The sequence below is a fragment of the Mauremys mutica genome, chromosome 10 (assembly GCF_020497125.1).
Source record: "Mauremys mutica isolate MM-2020 ecotype Southern chromosome 10, ASM2049712v1, whole genome shotgun sequence".
Classification (NCBI taxonomy): domain Eukaryota; kingdom Metazoa; phylum Chordata; order Testudines; family Geoemydidae; genus Mauremys; species Mauremys mutica.
Window position 1 is genome coordinate 12289715 of NC_059081.1, and position 19476 is coordinate 12309190.

At 44.6% G+C, this 19476-nt stretch overlaps 1 protein-coding gene across 2 annotated transcripts in view; it reads right to left on the bottom strand.

Annotated features, from left to right (window-relative positions):
* Positions 1 to 832: 832 nt before the first annotated feature.
* ITGB5 (integrin subunit beta 5) overlaps positions 833 to 19476 on the bottom strand; it is a 129195-nt gene continuing 110551 nt past the window's right edge. For both annotated transcript variants that reach the window (XM_045032444.1, XM_045032443.1), the window contains exons 11-15: positions 15655 to 15877; positions 14274 to 14377; positions 8927 to 9043; positions 6086 to 6252; positions 833 to 1439 (exon numbers count right to left, since the gene is read on the bottom strand). In XM_045032444.1, the coding sequence (XP_044888379.1) occupies positions 1344 to 1439; positions 6086 to 6252; positions 8927 to 9043; positions 14274 to 14377; positions 15655 to 15877 (707 nt within the window). In that variant the 3' untranslated portion in view covers positions 833 to 1343. The remainder of the gene's footprint in view (positions 1440 to 6085; positions 6253 to 8926; positions 9044 to 14273; positions 14378 to 15654; positions 15878 to 19476) is intronic.

Genomic DNA, 19476 nt, shown 5'->3' on the forward strand with positions numbered 1-19476 from the left:
GGGTCCTTCAGCATTTCCCTTAGAGCACGGGGCAGGGGGCTGTAAACATCCTGAAGGCGAGTTGTTTATGGTGAGAAAAATAAGTGCTGCCGTTTACATAGGCAGGGAAAAAAAAAATCCAAAGGGGATGCCTGGGACCATGACCCATTTCCAGAGGGAAAAGCAAGTCAAACCAATGACAATCATTTATTTGTGCTTTTTCCTGGCACATTTCCTGCCGTTGACTAGCTCAGGGCAGAGTGACAAAGTCAGCAACACAGAACGGAACAGTGGCAGCTGTACTGTCTTGTATGTATTTTCCAGCGCCAAAGGCCTGCTGCAACATTCAGATTGGGCCAACGTTGCAGCAAGCAGACGGAATAGCTTAAACCCTGTGGTAGGGACACGGACAGGAAGCTTCAGTCTCTAAAAACCATCAGCCATTTGGTACCAAAAGCAAAAGCCATTACCCCACTGCTCGTGGAAGAAGACTGCGCTTGTAAGTACCAGGCTGTTCTAGCCTCTTGCATAACACAGGGCAAAGAACCTTTCCATAGGATTCCCCCAGGATGCCCCTTCCATTTAGCAATATGGGAATGCCAGGCTGGTTGCAACAACTGTTTGTGTCCTACGCACCCAGTTGAGAACCCCTGCACTAAGCCGACGTGAGACGTCTTCAGCAGTCGCCATGGCTGCAAAAGCTTTTTTGCATTCACTTAAATGTATAGCTCTGCTTATAAGAGTCTAAAACTGATCCATTTATGCTTACAAGAGTTAAAAGCAGCAGCCTCCCAAAAACGCATTTGCTGTAGGGAATGCCAGGGAAACACTGGACGATACTGATAACATCATATATGCACAACAGTTTTATTTTTTTAATATAAAAAAAGATTCTAAAGACTGCAGAACACCTGGGTCCTAGTTTTTTACACAACTGCTTCCAACACCCCGTTTAAGCTAATTTTCCCCTAAAGACTTGCAATGGCACGGTCTCCCTGAATTTGGCCTAGTCACCTCTTCTACCGGTATATGTCTGAAGCTGCAATATGGCATTTGTTTCGCTGAGCTGGAGGGTTTAAGGTATCCAAAAAGCTGGGGTATGAAGAGTTCCGCACCTCTCAGAGTCAATGAGCACCAGCAATGAGCCCAAGAGCATGTCTGTGTGTCCAGGAATCATACGGCACATGCCCTGCTGAGCCACTTGTCTTTACTGTGCAAAGAACAGCCTTCTGTCAATGATCAGTCTTGCTTTAAAGGTATTCTCCACTGAAAAGGATTCCAGCTTCAATTCAGGAAGCAGCAATGAAGTCAAGCAATTGTCCACAGCACTCCAGTTCTGGTTGCGTCAGATTTCTCATATGCAGTCAATCAATTGTGCCATTATAGGACTTACTTAGCTTGTTGAATGTGAAATCTAAGCTATGCGTAGAAATAGGCTTTCGGTAAAGAGGATTGGATGCCTAAAAAAAAATCCAACAGAAAAGAATATGAATGACAGTAACACTGATAGGAAACCACATTTGCTCAGAGATAAATCTCCATTTGGCTTCCTCTGGAATGTGTTATTCAAATACAAACAGAAACTGGGTTGCGGTGGTGTTGTCACAGGAAACCTGGTAGCAGACTGCACCAGTGTTCCATCTAATTTAATTCAGTATCCTGTCTCCTTATTCTAGGAGAATTTCCTAGAACCTAGAGCAGATAACAAAGGTAAGGCAAAGCAGCGAACACAGGAAAACCTGCAGAAGCCGTTTCCTTATTGACATCTCCAATTGACAAAGCTAACCAGCATGGGGCAGAATCACCACAAAAACCACCTTATAGTTTCATCAAAAAGACAATGTACATTTTAAGTAACAGGATAATCCTCAATGCAATTACAAAGGGCTTGCTCAAAGTTAGTACTTTAGTCTGCAATGGGTAGTTACAATCTAGACTGTAAATTCTGTCTCCTAATGTGTGAGTGCACAAAATCTAGCACAACAGAGCCCTGATCTCAGCTGGGGCATCTACTACAGTACCGGTAATATCAATATTAAAATTGAAGACTGAACAAAACATTGCTGAGTATTTGGATATTCCCTTACGCAGGGTGCAGCATTATTCCCTTATAAGGAGCTGCAATTAACCAGAGTAAGAGCACACACAGTTCAATGGGGCCAGATTGCCCCACCCCCACCCTGCAGCACACCTGCGTGAAGCAGGGCACAATTTTGCCAATAGCATCTTCATGTTGGTGTTACTAGGCATGACTTTAGGTAACTTAAAAGGGTAAAAAACCATAAGTGTTAATAAAGCCTTTTGTAGTAGGCCTAAATAAACTAAAGTTACTTTATGTTTGACCAAAGTGCTTTTATGTTTATGTTTAAACTTTAATTAACCTAACAGGCCGGCAACAAAGAATGGTTATTAGTTATAACACCTGCACCAGAAGGTAATAACAAGGCCTGCTATAATGAGCCTGCTTGCTCAAAGAGGGAGTAAAACAAAATAACTGTTTACAGAAGAGTTACTAACAAGCTAAAGTGGTTTTTGCCAAGTATAATTTAACCTGTTTAGTGTAATTGCTATTGCAAAGTGTATTTGGTACATGAAAATAGACGGAAGGGGCAAGAAGGGGGGTAAAGGAAAATAAAAAGTGTGGAAAAAATAAAAATGCTTAGCTAAAATCATGTATAAAAAAAAAAGCTGTTTGTATCTGGGTGCAGAATTTAAAATTGCTATGTCTCCCTTGCACCTTATTTGGGCTCAAATAAACCTGGTTTGCTTCTCCACCTTGGTGTGTTTATTAAAGCAAAGCACACCGGGCAACGAATCACTGTTTGCTGCCTCGGGGCCTCTGTGCCGGCAACAGTTTTGGCGTCCCTGGGTGGGCTCGAGGCAAAATTGTGCCTTGCCCGGACTCCTCCAATGGCGGCGGACAATGGTCACAGCCGACGCCCAGCGCGCACCGGTGCCTTTACCGGGGGCCTCGGCAGAGACGCGTCAGGCCGACCTTAAAAGACACAACGGTGCAACGCGCTCGAGTAGTGAAAAAGCAGCTGCGGGCGACGGTGGGGAACCGGTCTCGTGGATAAGGTAGGAACAGTCCAGTGCTGTTAACCTTTTGTTTGCCTGTTAAGACCTGGGGACGCCCAGTGTCTTCCCATAGGTATGGGGCAGGAACAAAGTACAGGCAGGGCACGGTGTACACCCTTAGAATGCATTCTGACAAATTAAAAAGTGTTTAAATCAGATCCATTGACTAAAAGTAAACCGAAAAAATTCTGTACAGTAAACTGGCCTCAGTATCAGCTAGAGAGCCAGGAAAGGTGGCCACCGGAAAAATCACTTAATTACAACACAATCCTTCAATTACTCCTGTTTTGTCAGCGAACAGGTAGCTTCTAAAGCTGTTTGTATAAAGAGCTCTTGTAAAAATCCCCCATCATATGCCCCAGAGCTGCACTAAAAAAAAACTGTCCGTGGGGACGTCTGTCTCTGTTGGGCTCACGCCATCTAAATTTATTAACTGTGCAGCAAAATAAAATGCATCGTGGTAATAAAAAATAATGGCCTTGGTGTGTGTGTGTAAGTAAAAAATGGGTAAGGAACAGTCTAAATATTCCACCTCACCCCCTAAGGGTATCCCGGCAGGTTACATGTACGTACATTATAGTCCTAAAACCTGCAGGTATTTAAAAAATTAAAATCTTTATATCTAAACAATGCCCATTAAAAGGTACCTTCAATCTAGATAAAATCATATATCTCAGAGGAGCTTTTAATCACCAAAGAAGAGCCTTTGACACAGTGTGAGCAATTTGTCTAAAAACGGGTTAATTTAAAATTCAGCTTGGCTTGGTAAAACTGGAAAAGCCACAGGCTAAAATCTGAACTGGAATCTCTGAAAAAAATACCGCAGGAGATTCCAGGGTGTAAAAGAACAGCCCTCCCAAAAGTAAAAGCATGTTAAAAATTCTGGACAAGCTGTATACAAAATAATCTCCCATCCGGCTATTCCCCTTCTCTAAATGTTATATACAGACATAAACAGTCTGGATATGTGTAAGTATTAAAGTGGCTTAAGGCTTGGGGCATTCATATTTTTCCTGAGTAATGTGGAAGCGTTCCCAACACTCTCCATTGTTGTTTTATTATTTTTAATAAAGCTTTAAAATTCGGTTGTATGGTGTGTTTTATCTTCCCCCAACATCCTGCAGTGTCAGCCTGATCACCTAACATAAAAAATTAATTGGTAATAAAAATTTGTCACGGTTTAATAAGCAATAGAGAATGGGGGAGCCCTGCAAAATTCACACCATCTATCTGTTTTACCCTTGTTATTTTATGTTTGCTTTGTTTGGTACTGTTGGTGTTATATGTTAAGGGTTGCATAATTAAAGGTGTGCCCACTCTCAGCCGCAGTAAGTCTAAAAACTGAAGGGGGGTTTAGCATTCCTCTCTCCACCCTGGTTAACCGGAAAGGGTGGCAGGTGAATCTACCCCCAGTTGTAGCGGGACTGGGCAATAAAGTGGTTAAAAAAAAAAAAAAGAACTCGGGTAGTCTTGTAAGTAAAAATGTTTTAGGAAAAAGACCAGAAAAGTGGGGGCTAGTTGAGAAGCCCACCCTCCTAGCTAAACTGGTAGTATAATAAATTGGTACCCATGAAAACAACGGTTCAGCAAAAAAAACAGAATCGGGCCCAGGCGGGCAGGCAACAGACAAAAAAATTAAAAAACAGGCTAAAACAAGTAAGTAATTTAAGGCAAAGTAAAAAGTTAACTCTGTAGTTGCTAAAAAAAACAGCAGTTAAACCTTGTAAAAATGCTAAAAAAAAGTTTTTGGTGTCTTTAAAATGTTTGTAAATAAATTCAGGCAAAAAAATTATTAAATTGCAATCATTTGGCTATAAACAATTTTGTTAAATTAGCTAAAAAATGTATACAGTGCTATGTAATTAAAATTTTATTAGGCTCTAGGGCACTATAAGTGGTAATGTTTTCTTTCAGTGTTTAAAAGCAAAAGTTAAAAGTAAAAGCAAGCCAAAAAGCATCTGTGTTAATGCAAATTATCTAACTAATAAAATAAAAGGCCACTAAAACCTGGGCTGCCTATAAAACATCTACAAGAAAATATGGGGTAATTCCCCTGTTTTGCCTAAAATCAACAAGGGTATTTGTATATTTTAAGCAATAATTAACTGCCCAGAAGGGGCAAACCTCTGTTTTTGTCTTTCAAATAATCAAAAAAAACTAATGCCAGCTGAACAGCATTCAACATACCATGCATTTACTGACAGAGTAAAAATTATGTTTTTTGTTCTATGTTCTGTCTTGTGGTGTTTGTCTCGTGGCCAAAATTGTTGTGTTTAATATTTTCATGGTCTGGTTTAAAATCAAGTAAAAGGGTTAAATTAAAATGCAAATACTTGTTTTGTTCAACTTAAAGTACAAAGTGTTTAAATACATCAGGAAAATGTAATATACTAAAGTCTAATACATTTCCTTAAGTAAGGGGAAAAAACTTCATTGGCCAAATCTTTTAATTAAAAATTGTTTTTAAAATTTGCATACTAACAGTCTTTAAAAGCAAGAACATAAAAAGTTAACCCACTCCCCATATTGTGCATAAAATCCTTCTGGCTACCTCAAACTTCTAGCCAGTGGGCTGAAAATGGTAAAAAGCTATTAAACTAAAGTTTGTATTAAATAAACTCCTCAAAGTGGGTGTGCTTGTCCTGGCTTGTTGTTCCAAAGCTCTATAATAAGGTTAATTTAGTAAAAGGGTATATGTGGCATACATTAACTAATAAGATTAATGTACTGTATAACGGCAATGTGTATGTGTTCATTGTTAACAAAAGGTGTAAAAGTAAAAGTTAAAAAAAAGCCAAAAAAAAAACCAAAAAACCCAAGTTAACTGTGTTTATTAAAGCAAAGCACACCGGGCAACAAATCACTGTTTGCTGCCTCGGGGCCTCTGTGCCGGCAACATTCATATCAAGTCAGATAAGTCTTCCTTTAAGTCTGACACCCTCATCATGAGCGTCCATGGCCCCTCATCCCCAATCCATGAACCTTCTCTAACCCTACCCCTATCCCTACCCCATGCAGCGCCCCTTACCATTTCATATCTCGCCCGGGAGCGCTCGCTTTGGAATCTGGCAAACTCCCGTCTGTCGTGAATGGTGACAAGCAGCTTCCAGACAACCAGAAGTACAATTCCTATCAGTAAGATGCTGCCCACCACGGCCAGCAAGATGGTCAGGGCGTTGGGTGCAGAACCACACTCTAGTGAGGAAAAAAAGAAAATCAGCTTCAGTGAGGGACATGCCCTAACATGGAATGTGCACTGGGTAACATTAGACCATTCAGATGCAGGGAGCAGAGAGAGCGAGAACTCCACGGACTCGGATGGAGTCGCTCCTGATTTACACTGTCACAAGAGATTTACCTTGGCGTTGTCCTTTCTATCTGAAGTTTTAAAGCGATTTTCTCTAACACAAATAGGGGAAATTGTGCCCCATTGACGAAAATCACAAAACTCCCATTGACTTCAATGGGGTGAGAATTTTGCCCAACATTTGTTTATGATCTACTGCACTGCTGCCAGCAACACCAGCCACGTTTCTGTAATGCAGGAGGACCCAGTGCAAGCACAGAGGGTTAAGGGCTTAGTACAACTGAAAGTGCCGGGGGCAAGTGGCTATTTCAGCTCCTGCACATCCTGAGCATGAAAATAGGAGATCATTGGACTCATTAAGCGAGTTTATTAAATAATGGTTAATGGCTCTGCTGTTTCAATCAGGCATAAGATGCTGCAAGTGCAAATTTTGCAGTCTCTTGAGGCCAGGTCCAGAATGGCTTATGCCTCAGGAGACATGTGCAGACTTGCTAGCAGCTATTGTGCCATGCTGATTGGTTCATTTCACAACACCACCAGGGTGCTTGTTTGGGAAAATGGCTTGCAGCTTATTAAAGTAATAAATGCTTCACATGCCAGAAACACAGCTGCCTTTAGCCATGGTCTAGCGAGACCAGCAGGATCACATGCTAGTGGACACAGACATTATATGCTACTTGGGCCAGGATCAGTGTTTGGAAATAGAAAAAAAAAATTCTATAGTTGCTGTGGTTTATGAACAGGAGTTTATGAGCAGGAACACTGAGAATCTCACAATTAATTCAGCTGGCAGGTGACTGTATAGGGACTGTATCTGGAAACTCAACACACTGGATGCTTTTAGATTTGACAATAGATATTTCTGATTTCTTCAGCCAGGTTTGTGATAAAGTTTTGCAGTCATCTTCATGCCAATATCAGAGAGGAGCACAGGCCATGAAACTCAGCATTTGGATCAGGGGTGTTGGGTCTCTAGGCCAGAAGTGAGCTCCCGGCCGGGGAGGCTAGCTCCCGGCCCCTCCTCCCCTGCAGCCTCAGCTCGCCGTGCTGCCAGCGCTCTGGGCGGTGGGGCTGCGAGCTCCTGCCGGGCAGCGCAGCTGCAAGAACCATCTAGACTGCGCGGCGGTGTGGCTAGCTCCAGCTGGGCAGTGTGGCTGCCAGACCTGGTGCTCTGAACGGCATGGTAAGGGGGCGGGCAGTGGGGGGGTTGGATAAGGGACAGGAGGTGATGGGGGGCAGTCAGGGGACAGACAGAGGTTCTGGGGGAGGAGGGTGGTCAGGGGACGGGGGGGTTGGATAGGTGTGGGAGTCCTGGGGGACCTGTCAGGGGGTGGGGGAGTGGATAGGGGGCAGGGCAGTCAGGGGACAGGGAGATGGGGAGGAGTTGGATAGAGGGTGGGGTCCTGGGAGGGGGTGGTTAGGGGACAAGGAGCGGGGGGGGGGTGTTGGATGGGTGGGGGGTTCTGAGAGGGTCAGTCAGGGGGTGGGAAGTGGGAGGAGGCAGATAGGGGGCGGGGGCCAGGCTGTTTGGGGAGGCACAGCCTTCCCTAACTGCCCCTCCATACAGTTTCAGAACCCCCATGTGGCCCTCAGACCAAAAAGTTTGCCCACCCCTGCTCTAGTCAATGCATTTTAAATCATCCAGATTCCTTTGCTCTCTTCAGGACTGGCTTTCAGCCCAACCAGTTCAAGCAGCTGTTTGGGGACGCACACAGTTAGGGGCTTTGTGCCAGCTCGGCTGACAGGTTGCACCAATTTCCTGCCTCTTCTCCTCCCCCTCATGTGGAACTAGAGACTGAAGTAACTCACCTCACCTCCACTCTGATACCACAATGGAGTCACTCGCCCAAAATGATTGTGACCCTTCACTGCTCCTCAACTGTCCCCCACTGCTGTGTCTCCCCTTTCCCTCCACTGTCTCGTGCTCTGTTGCACATTTGGGAGGGAAATCTCTGTCATGTGTGCTCTCTCAGACTCCTCCCTCTCCTCAGTGGTGTCTCTCCCAGAACCCACCTCACTCTTCCTTTTGGTGCTGTATCTTCCAAGTACCCCTGCTACCCCAGTTCAAAACACACCCCATCATGTCACAAGGAGGCTGACACTATGTCTAGGGACAGGCAGAAACAAGGCAGCACGCACACACAATACCACCATAGAGCCTCTCTCTACCCCATCTTGGTGGCCTTGTGACAGATTTATGTTGTAACAGCCTCCCTACTGTGGGAGAATTTAACAGCAGGACCTGGAAAATGGCCTTATGTGGGACAGTAGAGATATATGGGTGTAGGACATGCTGATTTTCTGCTCCCCATCTAACCCAGCTTAGAGTTCCATGAACTGTACGGTCAGCCTGGACTCAGTTTCCCCAAACATCGATCTTAGTTTCCTTAAAAGCCTGTTTCGGAGGAGGACTCCAAGCTTTCTCCTTACCCAGAATCTGCTAATGCCGCTATTACTGGGGAGCAGTTAGCCTTTCTGACAAGCAGACACATTCAGCAGCAGCCTAGCACCTCTTAGGAGCTGGCATCTTATAACAAAACAAAAAACAAATGCAGAAACAACCTGGCTTTTTGAGGACAGTGAGATTGGACTTTCCGCTGGGAAGTTCCGAGTAGGTGAACTTCATCACACAGTCATTCACGGGGTAGACACACAGGACTGAGTGCTGGTCATCTGTTTCTGGAATGAAATGAAGAACATTCCTGAGGTTCTGTTAGCAGTGTAAGAGCCCAGTGCATCTCAAACACACGTTAAACACTGAAGACATTCTGTAGCATTTGGTGGTATGGCATCTCCACATGGTGATATAATGTTCAGACATTTGTTGTTCAGCTGTTTTCTTTCTGCAGGAAGAAAAGCCTCTACCATTCAAAGATCTGGCCTCAGAGCTGGATGTGTTTTCTGGAATTCTATAACTCTGGGGACTTTGAATTCCTTTAAATACAAGGAGCTTCCTGTTGGTACATATGGTGCACATTACGGAACAATTCAAATAGCTGAAATAGAAGAAACCATTAACACTAGAGGGAAGAAAAAAAATCCACAACCCAACCACGGTACCTTAGCTTTGTATCTATCATCTGGACGCTCTTCTATGAATACAAGTAAATGGCTATGAAAGAAGTGTCTGGGTGGGTTTAGCCTACTTCATACAAACCGAGAAATTAATATGGGTCTCTGAAAGAAGGTCAAGCAAATCAGAACCTTGGAAAAATCCCTTTGCAAGTTCAGCTGCACTTCCCTTCACATACTGGAGGAGTCGGGGAAAAATACAAAACAAAGAGGGCCTGGAAATGAGCGCAATCTGATTATGATTTGTGGGGAAGGTTGAGGTTTAAATAGAACAACAGAGCACTAGCAAACATGACGATCTGGAGATATGAAAATACTCAGTGCAGACATCCTTCAGTGACGGGCACTCTACAGATACCCACACTGCCACATCAGGGAGCCAGTGTGGTCTGGTGGGCAGGGCACCATCTTGAGCATCAGGAGAATGGGGTTCTAATCCCCTGCCTACTACATGACTTTGGGCAAGGCACTTCCCCTCCCAGCTTTTGCCCTATTTAGGCTGTAAGAGATGGTCCTTGCCCTGAAGATCTCACTATGGGTATGTTCACCCTGCAAATCAGAGGTGTGATTGCAGCTCGAGTAGGCATGCCCATGCTAGCTTTAATCTAGCTAGTGTGGCTAAAACGCAGCAGTGAAGATGCAGTGGCACAGACCCTCCATGGCTAGAAATACGAGTACATCCCTAGGGTTCCAGGCAGGCTTGTACAGCCATGGTGATGTCCGGGCCACCATTCACTCTTTTTAGCCATGTTAGCTAGATTAAAGACAGGGTGCAATCACACCTCTGACTGCAAGGTAGACATACCCCGTGTGTTTCTACAGTGCTTTGGCTGGGATTTCTAGGCACTAGCGTAACACAAGTAATAATTAACGATCACGCACACAAACATTTTGAAGAGGTTAAACTTGCACTCAGTGGTGCATGTAACAGTAAGATACTCAGGGCAAATATAAAAGCTGACATGATGTTTTCTTTCGACAGTACCATCCTATGCAGGTTAAAAAGGCAGCCATTTTTCTTTTCCTTTCTCTTAAATTTGGAAAGCTGTGGATAAAGTGATGGATATCGGTCCAGCAGCGAACTGTTGACATAAATGAGGATGTTAGCAAAACCACAATCCATCGCTCGACTTGCATTCCAAATGTGCTGAATTGTTTTCTCTCCGGAAATAATCAGGAGGTTTATTTTTTCAAGACTGAGACGGAAGTGGGGGGGTGGCGGGGGGGAGAGAGGAATAAGTTGAGGGAGAAAAGGTGAAAGTGGAGGAGTGGCAGGAAATTAGAAGACTTGTTTGAAGTAGGAATTTGTTTTGGTTTTTTAATGTACCACAGAAGAAAGAGCAGGCTGCTTGTGCTACTGCTGCCGTTATAACTAGAAGGTCCATCCGTGGTTTCTTTGGAAATCTTGTCATTGCAGGGAAGTTATAACATGGGTGCAAAATAATCAGTTGGATTTCAAATGTGCTGCCCTGGCCAGTCTCAGTTCCAAGTAGAGCTTTGTAGCGTTTAAAGCAGAGGGCTGAATTCCATGTATAATTAAGGTCGGTGAGCTGGGGTACAAATTTCAGAGTATTCACGGTTCCCCCTCAATCCCCACTGAGGTCAGTGCAAGGTTTGCACCATCTTCAAGGGCAGAATACAGCCTTTGTGTACCGACTAAGCTTGTAGGCTGGGATTTGCAAATGAGCCTAAGGGAGTTAGACACCCATATCCCATTAATTTCAAATGAGAGCAGGACAGCTAACTTGCTTAGGCACCTTGAAAATCCAGGCTACAGTTACCATTGATAGTAGTAGCTGCTGAATGCCTTACTCTCAGATTCAGTATCAATGGGAAAATGATCACATTTATGAGCCTGCTACTTCACCCTATTATTTTTCGTCCTTCTGCATTTCCTCTGTCTCCCTTTTCCTTTCTGACTGTGACCTGGCCTCACTAGAGAAATGATTATCCCTCCGTTACAGTACCTGCTGCTAACCGTGCAGTGATACAGCTGCATCCATGTTAACACTAGTGTAAGTAAATCTCAACTTTCCAGCCCTTAAGAAGCATCTGTAATGTGCACTATATAGTGTGAATATACCGTCAGCCAGGTTTTGCTCTCAGTCTTAACAGGCTTCAGATCCTCTAGTAATTGAAATTAAAAAAAAGTAATAACGAATAAAAGCACAGTTCCTGGCCAAAACAAGAAGGTTTAAAACTAAACCTTGGCTGTTAGTTGCCCTGCCCCATCTTCCAAAACAGCAGGGGAGCTTGCAAATCACAGGCATGATTCTGTGCTTCTACCCAGCGCCATCTCACAGGGTGCAAGTCAGCACAAAAATGTGGCCATATGTGTTGCAAGACTTAGGCATGAGAGTGGCAAACAAACACCAGACTAGTTACGTGAAAGTAGCTTTTTGTGAAGAGGCTGGAGGGATTTAAAGTGGCCTGATAACCTTGCAGCTTTTGCAGTGAGCTGTTATTAAATGTGGTGTCACAGACCCACTGTTCAAATCTCTTGGTGCTTGTAACAAGGCTGGAAATAATATGGGAAGAGGTAGGAACCCCACTGCTCACGTTGTTTAAAACTAGCTCAAAGCATGTGAGAAGGGAACAGACCCTGGATGGCAGACTGAGAGGAAGCTGGAAAAGGACAAGGATACCTATCACATTTTCACCACAAATTTCCCTCCTTCCCTCCCTCACAGACTCAGCAAAAAAAGTTAAAAAAAGTTACAAATGTGAAAGGTTAGAGATGACTTAATTTATCTGCTCATTCAGAAAAGGCCGTCCGTTCCACCCCAATGTCCTCATCTTTCTGTGCCAAGCCCCTCCCTTAAAGCTCACTTCTTCCAAGAGGCCTAGAAAACATCCCACCTCAATGAAGTGTTCATGTTACAGACACAAGGAGGGAGTGTGCCAGAAAAAACAACAACACAAAACATGTTACTCTAACACAGGGGTTGACAGCCTTTCAACAGTGCTGTGCCGTGTCTTCATTTATTCACTCTAATTTAAGGTTTCGCGTGCCGGTCATACATTTTAACGTTTTTAGAAGGTCTCTTTCTCTAAGTCTATAATATATAACTAAACTATTGTTGTATGTAAAGTAAATAAGGTTTTTAAAATGTTTAAGAAGCTTCATTTAAAATTAAATTAAAATGAGGACCCCCCCCCGGACCAGTGGTTAGGATCAGTGTGAGTGCCACTGAAAATCAGCTCGCGTGCCATAGGTTGCATTCCTCTACTCTAACAAGATACTTGCTAACTCTTCCTGCTCAATCACTTTCCATTGGGTTGCATGCTGTTCCCCTTACTTCCTGTATTAACTATAGCCAAAAAGCACATAACACAACTCAGGTGGTCTTCATATTCTTTATTCCTAGGTCATTTGTGCACTAGGGTAGCCCCGGACAGAGTAACTGCCCTAAATATTGCTGGCTGTTAACAGTTCTTCAGCGCAAGGATCTTGTCTTCTTACCTCTCTATAATGGGCCTAGACATCCTTGGTATTATGTATATAAAAACATCTTTTAAAGTAATTTTTGCTTCACTACATGGCCAAAGCTTCTGAATCATGATTCATTTCTCCTGCTGAAGGATTTATTTGACTGGGATCTTGGCAAGTTTTGGCAGTGCAGACTGGTATGAGTGTATCACTTAACCAAGACAGCTTCCTATTAACTCTATGGATCACAATGTAACCAGGCATGTGAGTTTTGCATCGTCCCTGTCTTCATAAACTCTCCCATTTATTCCTGCCTCTGTAACAAAGCAGAGAAAAATCTAGGCAGGGGCGGCTCTACCTTTTTGGCCGCCCCAAGCAGTCATGCGCGGGAGACGCCCCGGAGCCGCGGGAGCAGCGGACCTCCCGCGAGCATGACTGCGGAGGGTCCGCTGGTCGCGCGGCTCGGCTGGACCTCCCGCAGCTGCGGACGGTTTGCAGGTCCGGCGGCTCCGCTTCAGCTGCCGCAGTCATGCCTGCGGGAGGTCCACTGGAGCTGCGGGACGAGCGCCCCCTCCGCAGTCATGCCTGCGGCAGGTCCGGTCGTCCCAGGGCTCCGGTGGACCTCCCGCAGGCATGACTGCGGCAGGTCCGCCGGCCCAGCCTGCCGCCCCCCCGGGAAAGGGCCGCCCCACGCGCGTGCTTGCCGCGCTGGGGTCTGGAGCCGGCCCTGAATCTAGGTGTATCTCTAAGACCTTCTAGAGGGAAGAAAGAGTGTAGACTCCCACGAGGCAATTAATTGAGTATGAAATTTTACTTAATAAAACGTTGATTCAGAAGATAGAGCCAACATAGCAGCAATCCTCAAAAAGAAAGCTGACAGCAAAAGTGCAACCAGTATGACTTATGTAAATATCTGGAATAGATACATATTAACACTAAACAGAGAAACCTATTTGATTAACAAAAATGGTTCTTCACTATTAAGAGATTAGGTAGAAAACTGGTTGATTTTACTTTTAAAAACAAATCAGTTGCATGCTCATAATGTACAAGGGAATTGAAATGTAGTGTTTAGATTCTGAATTCCAGATCTAATCTGAATCTAGTAACATTTACTGTGTCAAGATTACAAGTGTTATGTGTAGCTGATATGGATAAGAGAATAAACCCAGCATATGGTAAATAGTTGGATCGGGGGTGTATGTTGTAACAGTGAAGAGATTATAACCTGGAGGTAGGAAAATGGATTAGCCTTTCTAAATCCAGATTTTTATTTGTGACCTACTTTATGGAAAAGCTTCAATGCCAATCAGGGTAAATACAATTCTTTGCAAAGATCAGCTAAATCTACCCAGTTGCAACAGCCTCATGCCTGAAGTTCCCATGATTGTGCTGTACATTACTTACTGAGGACATCCACACGTGTAATGATCTCATCCTTGCAGTGTTTTGGGCAGGTTTGGTTATCAGCCAGTCCTCCTGAGTTATGTAACATGCACTCAATGCAGTCCCTTCAGGAGGCAGACACAAAGAGAAAGACTAAACATCTTTGAAACCACAGGAACATTCAGACCTGCCACACAAACTGTTTGCCAAAGGGAATCTTGACCTGTTAATCCACAGAGTCAGGGGCATGCGCAGGAATTTAAATGTTACTGCTTTGGGTGCGGGGGTGGATTGTGGGGGGCTCAGAACTCCTCTGGTTGGGGGAGACAGCAAACTCCCCTTGCTCCTGGGCTGCGGGGGGAGAGCTCTTCCACGCAGCCCAAGAGCAGCAGTTCTGCATGCCCCACTGGCTATTGGGGGGGGGGGGTTGCCCCTGCTTGCCCCCCTGGTGCACGCCCCCGCACAGAGTCACACATCTGCATCATAAAAGAAATAGAAACCTTTTGGCCAAGCGTCTCCAAATTAAGGACAGATTAACCCTGGAGGTGGGGCTGAATTACAAAGTTCCCTGGTTGTCTGGGTGTGTTTGTATTTGGAACTTTGGTGTGACCCCCTACAGAGATGGATGTCGGCTGTTAAATTTGGATCCAGCCCTGAATGTTCTCTCATTTCAGGCATTTGGGGATCTAGATTTCTTGTGTGGGACCATCTCGGAAATGGCTGAAAGCAGAAAAGACAGACACCATAAATATTTGTTGTGAGGCTACAAGCATTTAAATGATCAAAAGCAGCTTTTCCAGTGTATTTTCAGTCTCTTAAATCATAACCATCCCCTGGCATCCTAGTGCTGTCTCCGTACCACATAGCAAGATGCATTGAAATGAAACCCTTGCTCCAGGCAGGGGAAGCAGATCTGGCTGTCAGTAATTACCCCGTAGAACCCGCATTAGAACAAGGTATGAAATGACCTGTATTGGTCACTTTCTGCCAGGCTCAAACTAGTTTGCAGGAAAATTTCCCAGAGAGGCATCTGGACACCTCCAGCCACATGCTAACAATCCCCCAGTGCCTTCCCATAATTCCCTGTGTGTGCCCAAAAGGACATGCAATTCTCCCACAATTCATTGGAAAAGACTCAGAGTGATGCAGCCTACTGCTGCGCAAAGAACCATGGGAGCCAGACGTCCTAGTGACACACACATGGGGGAACACAGGGCAGACACTGCTTACACCTGGGCTAGGCTAACCCAGGTGCCATCTCTGCAGTGAAGGCATACCCTCAGGCAGCCAGTCCAACCTGAAGCAGTGATAGAGGCCCCTTATTTGAAGGACTTCTGAAATCAAACACAATTTCCCTTCCTGATGCAGAGTGAGCCATTCATGGGCACAGTTGGTGAGGTACCTTTTAGTGCTGCAGGCACCTGGGCAGGTAGGACATTTCTCGCACGTCTCTCCAAAGGCTCCGGGCTCGGTGCATTGGCATTTCCCACAGACACAGTTGCCTCTGCCACTGCACATCTGACTGTCATTCGAAATGCAACGGTTAGTCTCTGTTGAGCAGTTGCAGTTGTCTCCGATGTAACCAGCATGGCACTTGCACTCCCCACAGTGACACTCTCCATGGCCTAAAGATAAGCGATAACAAGCACAAACAGCAGACTTCAGTGCAAGTGAACAGACGTGCTACTCGGGAAAAACCTGGGGTTGGGATGCAGTGACACTGCTGGAGGTAAAAAGGAACAGAGAGGCATCAGTAACCGAGCTGAAGGGAGGGAGTTAGAAAGCTAAAAAGATGAATGCAAGACAAGTGCTTAAGTATCAAGTTACTTGGGGCCTTAGATAGAAAGTTCTTAGGCTTTGGCTACACTTACACTTCAAAGCGCTGCCGCGGCAGCGCTTTGAAGCGCTAAGTGTAGTCAAAGTCCCAGCGCTGGGAGAAAGTTCTCCCAGCGCTGTCCGTACTTCACCTCCCTGTGGGGAATAACGGACAGCGCTGGGAGCCGCGCTCCCAGCGCTGGGGCTTTGACTACACTGGCGCTTTGCAGCGCCGCAATTTGCAGCGCTGGAGAGGGTGTGTTTTCACACCCTGCTGCAGCGCTGCAAATTTGTAAGTGTAGCCAAGCCCTTAGTGTCTAGTTATTGTTCTTACTATTGTAACACCCAGCCTGGCCTGCAGTGGCAAAATCAGTCTGAACTTTCACAGCCCAGTGACAATAGTTTTCTATTATAACCTTCCTCTCGAGCCAACATATGACTGGCTACTACAGACTTAATGCTGCAGCCAGAGCAATCAGAATTTGGCTAAAGCATGGTTGCCTTCATCTCTGTTTTCTCTGGATTAACATTTTGGATTCCTAGAGCCCCTTTAAAGTGTTACGCCTTCTATTCTATTACCCACTTATACAGTGATTGACATTAAAGTGCAAACAAAGCCCTGATAGCACCTTTCACCAACAACTCATTGCAGGAATAAAATATTCTTAACTGCTGCAAAGGGGTCAATATATACTTTGCTGTGCCTGTTACTATCCATTTCAGATATTCAGGATTCTAGGATTTCAAAGACGTGCAGAATGGGCCTAGCAGAGTTCCTCTTTCCTCTTCTATTTTTGTAAGAAAAATTTCAGTAGTAGCCTAAAGTTTGTTGCTGTGTCAACATGAAGACTCCAGTCAAGCGGAATGGAGAATTGTTACCCCCTGGTTTAGCATTAGGATTTCTGCTGTTATTGGATCAGTTTTAAAAAGGGGGGGAAAACCCCTCAGATAATTTAAAGCCGAGGACAGCTAGAGGTGAAGTTCTTTCAGCTTGCAGAGTTCTTCATTGTTCCCGCCTGGTAAAAGAAACATGCTAATAAAGGATACATTTGTTTATATATCTGCAGAGGGCTTTCTAAATGGCCTGAGCATTTCAATGTAAATCCAGCTCTCCCGGTTTACCACAGAGGGAAGCAAAGAAAACCCTTCCCTGACAGTGATTTAAAGCAGAAGGGCCTGAAAAGTAGCAAAAGAGCAGCTGAGCCTTTGATTCTTCACACCCCACCTTCCCTGCTGAAAGCTGGCAAAGGTTCTGAAACGACACCTTTAGGAATATTGCTTTTTAATCCAGATATGGCTAGGTTGCAGCTGCACAGAAGATGTTGTTAAACAGATAGATACTGCTGGGTGCTGGAGAGCTACGGTACGGTCAATATAATCTCGATACTCACTGTACTTAACCAGTGGAAGCTGAAGCAGATACAGAAAAAACAGAGTTTGTGGTCACTTCTCTACAGTCTTCTTAGTAAAGCATCAGATTTTCCTAATGTACACAGTGTGGCGATCAATGGAACTGCCCTCGTTGGGTTTTATGCCTGGCCGCCTCTTGTCCACATGGCTCAGAAAGAAGAGCTTTCTCTCTCCACCTTTCCCCAAGCTCCTTCTGTCCCTCAGGTGTAGGACTCAGCTTTATTGTAGAGCAATCAAAGGTTGTTAGAGTGCTTTTTACAGCACTTTCCTGTTTAATGATGAACTACTGGACATTCACTTCCTATGCTACCTTTTCTAGGCAGATCCCTAGCTAGATTCAGATGGGTTCCCTACCTCAGAAGGCTGTTGGGAGGACAAACATATTAGATTGTCAGGTGCTCTCATACTGACGTGTGGGGCACCCAGATAAATACCATAGATTGATTTAAAAATGCACACAGTGAATCTAACAATTGTTTTACCCTAAAGTTTGGGATGAATTTAGGGTTGCTGGAAATTAGTGAGTACAGCACTGGTCCACGCCAGGCACAGAGTGGGCAGCTGCTGTACAAATGCTTCCTCCTCCCCCTGGTCTCTGCAATGGTTTGTGACAAATCCAAATGCCTAGGGTTCAGTCTTCCATGTGACTGGTCCTGGTTTTGACCCTAGGTCTGAGCAGCGGAAGGCTACTGGATTAACCATTTCATAAGCCAGTTCATCATCTTTCCCTCCCCTCTCCTTTAACAGATGGAAATATCTGAGGGCTTCTTTGGGAGAGTTTTCCCACATTACAATACACAGAGGGAGGAAATGCATCAGAATAACCCCTGCCCACCCCGCAAATAAATCCAGTACCTCAGATTTATTTGCCAAAAAATTATCCACCTAACTACAAGTTACCTTCCTGTTTCTTAGACACTGTCATTGATGGTCCTTTGTCAACTCAAAGGAGAAGCAGCTGCACCTGCCACTGAAAATACCTCTCAACAGACTCAAAGCACCTTGCTCATCAAACAATGCAGTAGATCTGGCAGCAGTCCCTCGGGTTTGTAGGCATTAGACAAGAGTTCCAATCGTTATAGATAAACGGAGAATGCAATACAGTGGTGCTCCTCCAGCAAAGCCTCCTACTGCAGCTGTGGGACTTGGAGCCATCCTGAAAAGTCAATCATCTCAAAGGCTTTCAGTTACTGAAAGTGGAGCGTCAAGTTGTCAAGTGTGCGGTTTCATGAATCAACTCCCTGGAAATAATGCTGGGATACTTAACTACTTAACCCCAGGAGGAGGTCGCTTTCAAATGCATATTTTATAATGCCAAACAGTTTGAATATATGCTCATCAGCAAATTAATTACAGCTTCAGTTTCCCCACTGGAAACAGTCTCATGTTTCTCAGACAAGACTGCTAAAAAAAATATATGCAGATTCTTCTCTTCCCCACAAGCACTCTGATTTCTCTGGCTTTCCATGACTCCTGCACTGGCAGAGGTGCCACAGCACATCTCAAATACAGGCGCTGGAAAACAGGAACGTCTTTTATTTTACTAGCCACCTCATTTGCCCCAAAGCCTCATAAGGAGCATTCACACAGCCCCATCATTTGCTTGAGACTAAACTCGCTACTTCAAACTATTACAAGCCGTAGGGTGCCCGCATGTTTATACTCTCTACAAATGCAACCTTCTTCCTCTCCTGTACCTGATATTGATAAGGAATCTGTTATCCAGGAGGGGCAGAATTCCTGAAACCTTGGAATTCTGCATGGCATTTGCATTTCATAGTAAAAAGGTTTGAACACTTCCAGCCCTATCTGCCTCACTGACATATGTTAAGTGGCCAAAGAGTTATTACTGTACATAAGATAATGTCTATGGCAAATTATTCCAGGAGCCCGGCTCTAAAGATAAACCAAGGAATGATACTGCTCATCAGGAAAGGGTCTCACTTCCAAACTGGGAATGTAATCTCAGACTAAAAGAGGAAGGTGTATTTTAATACAC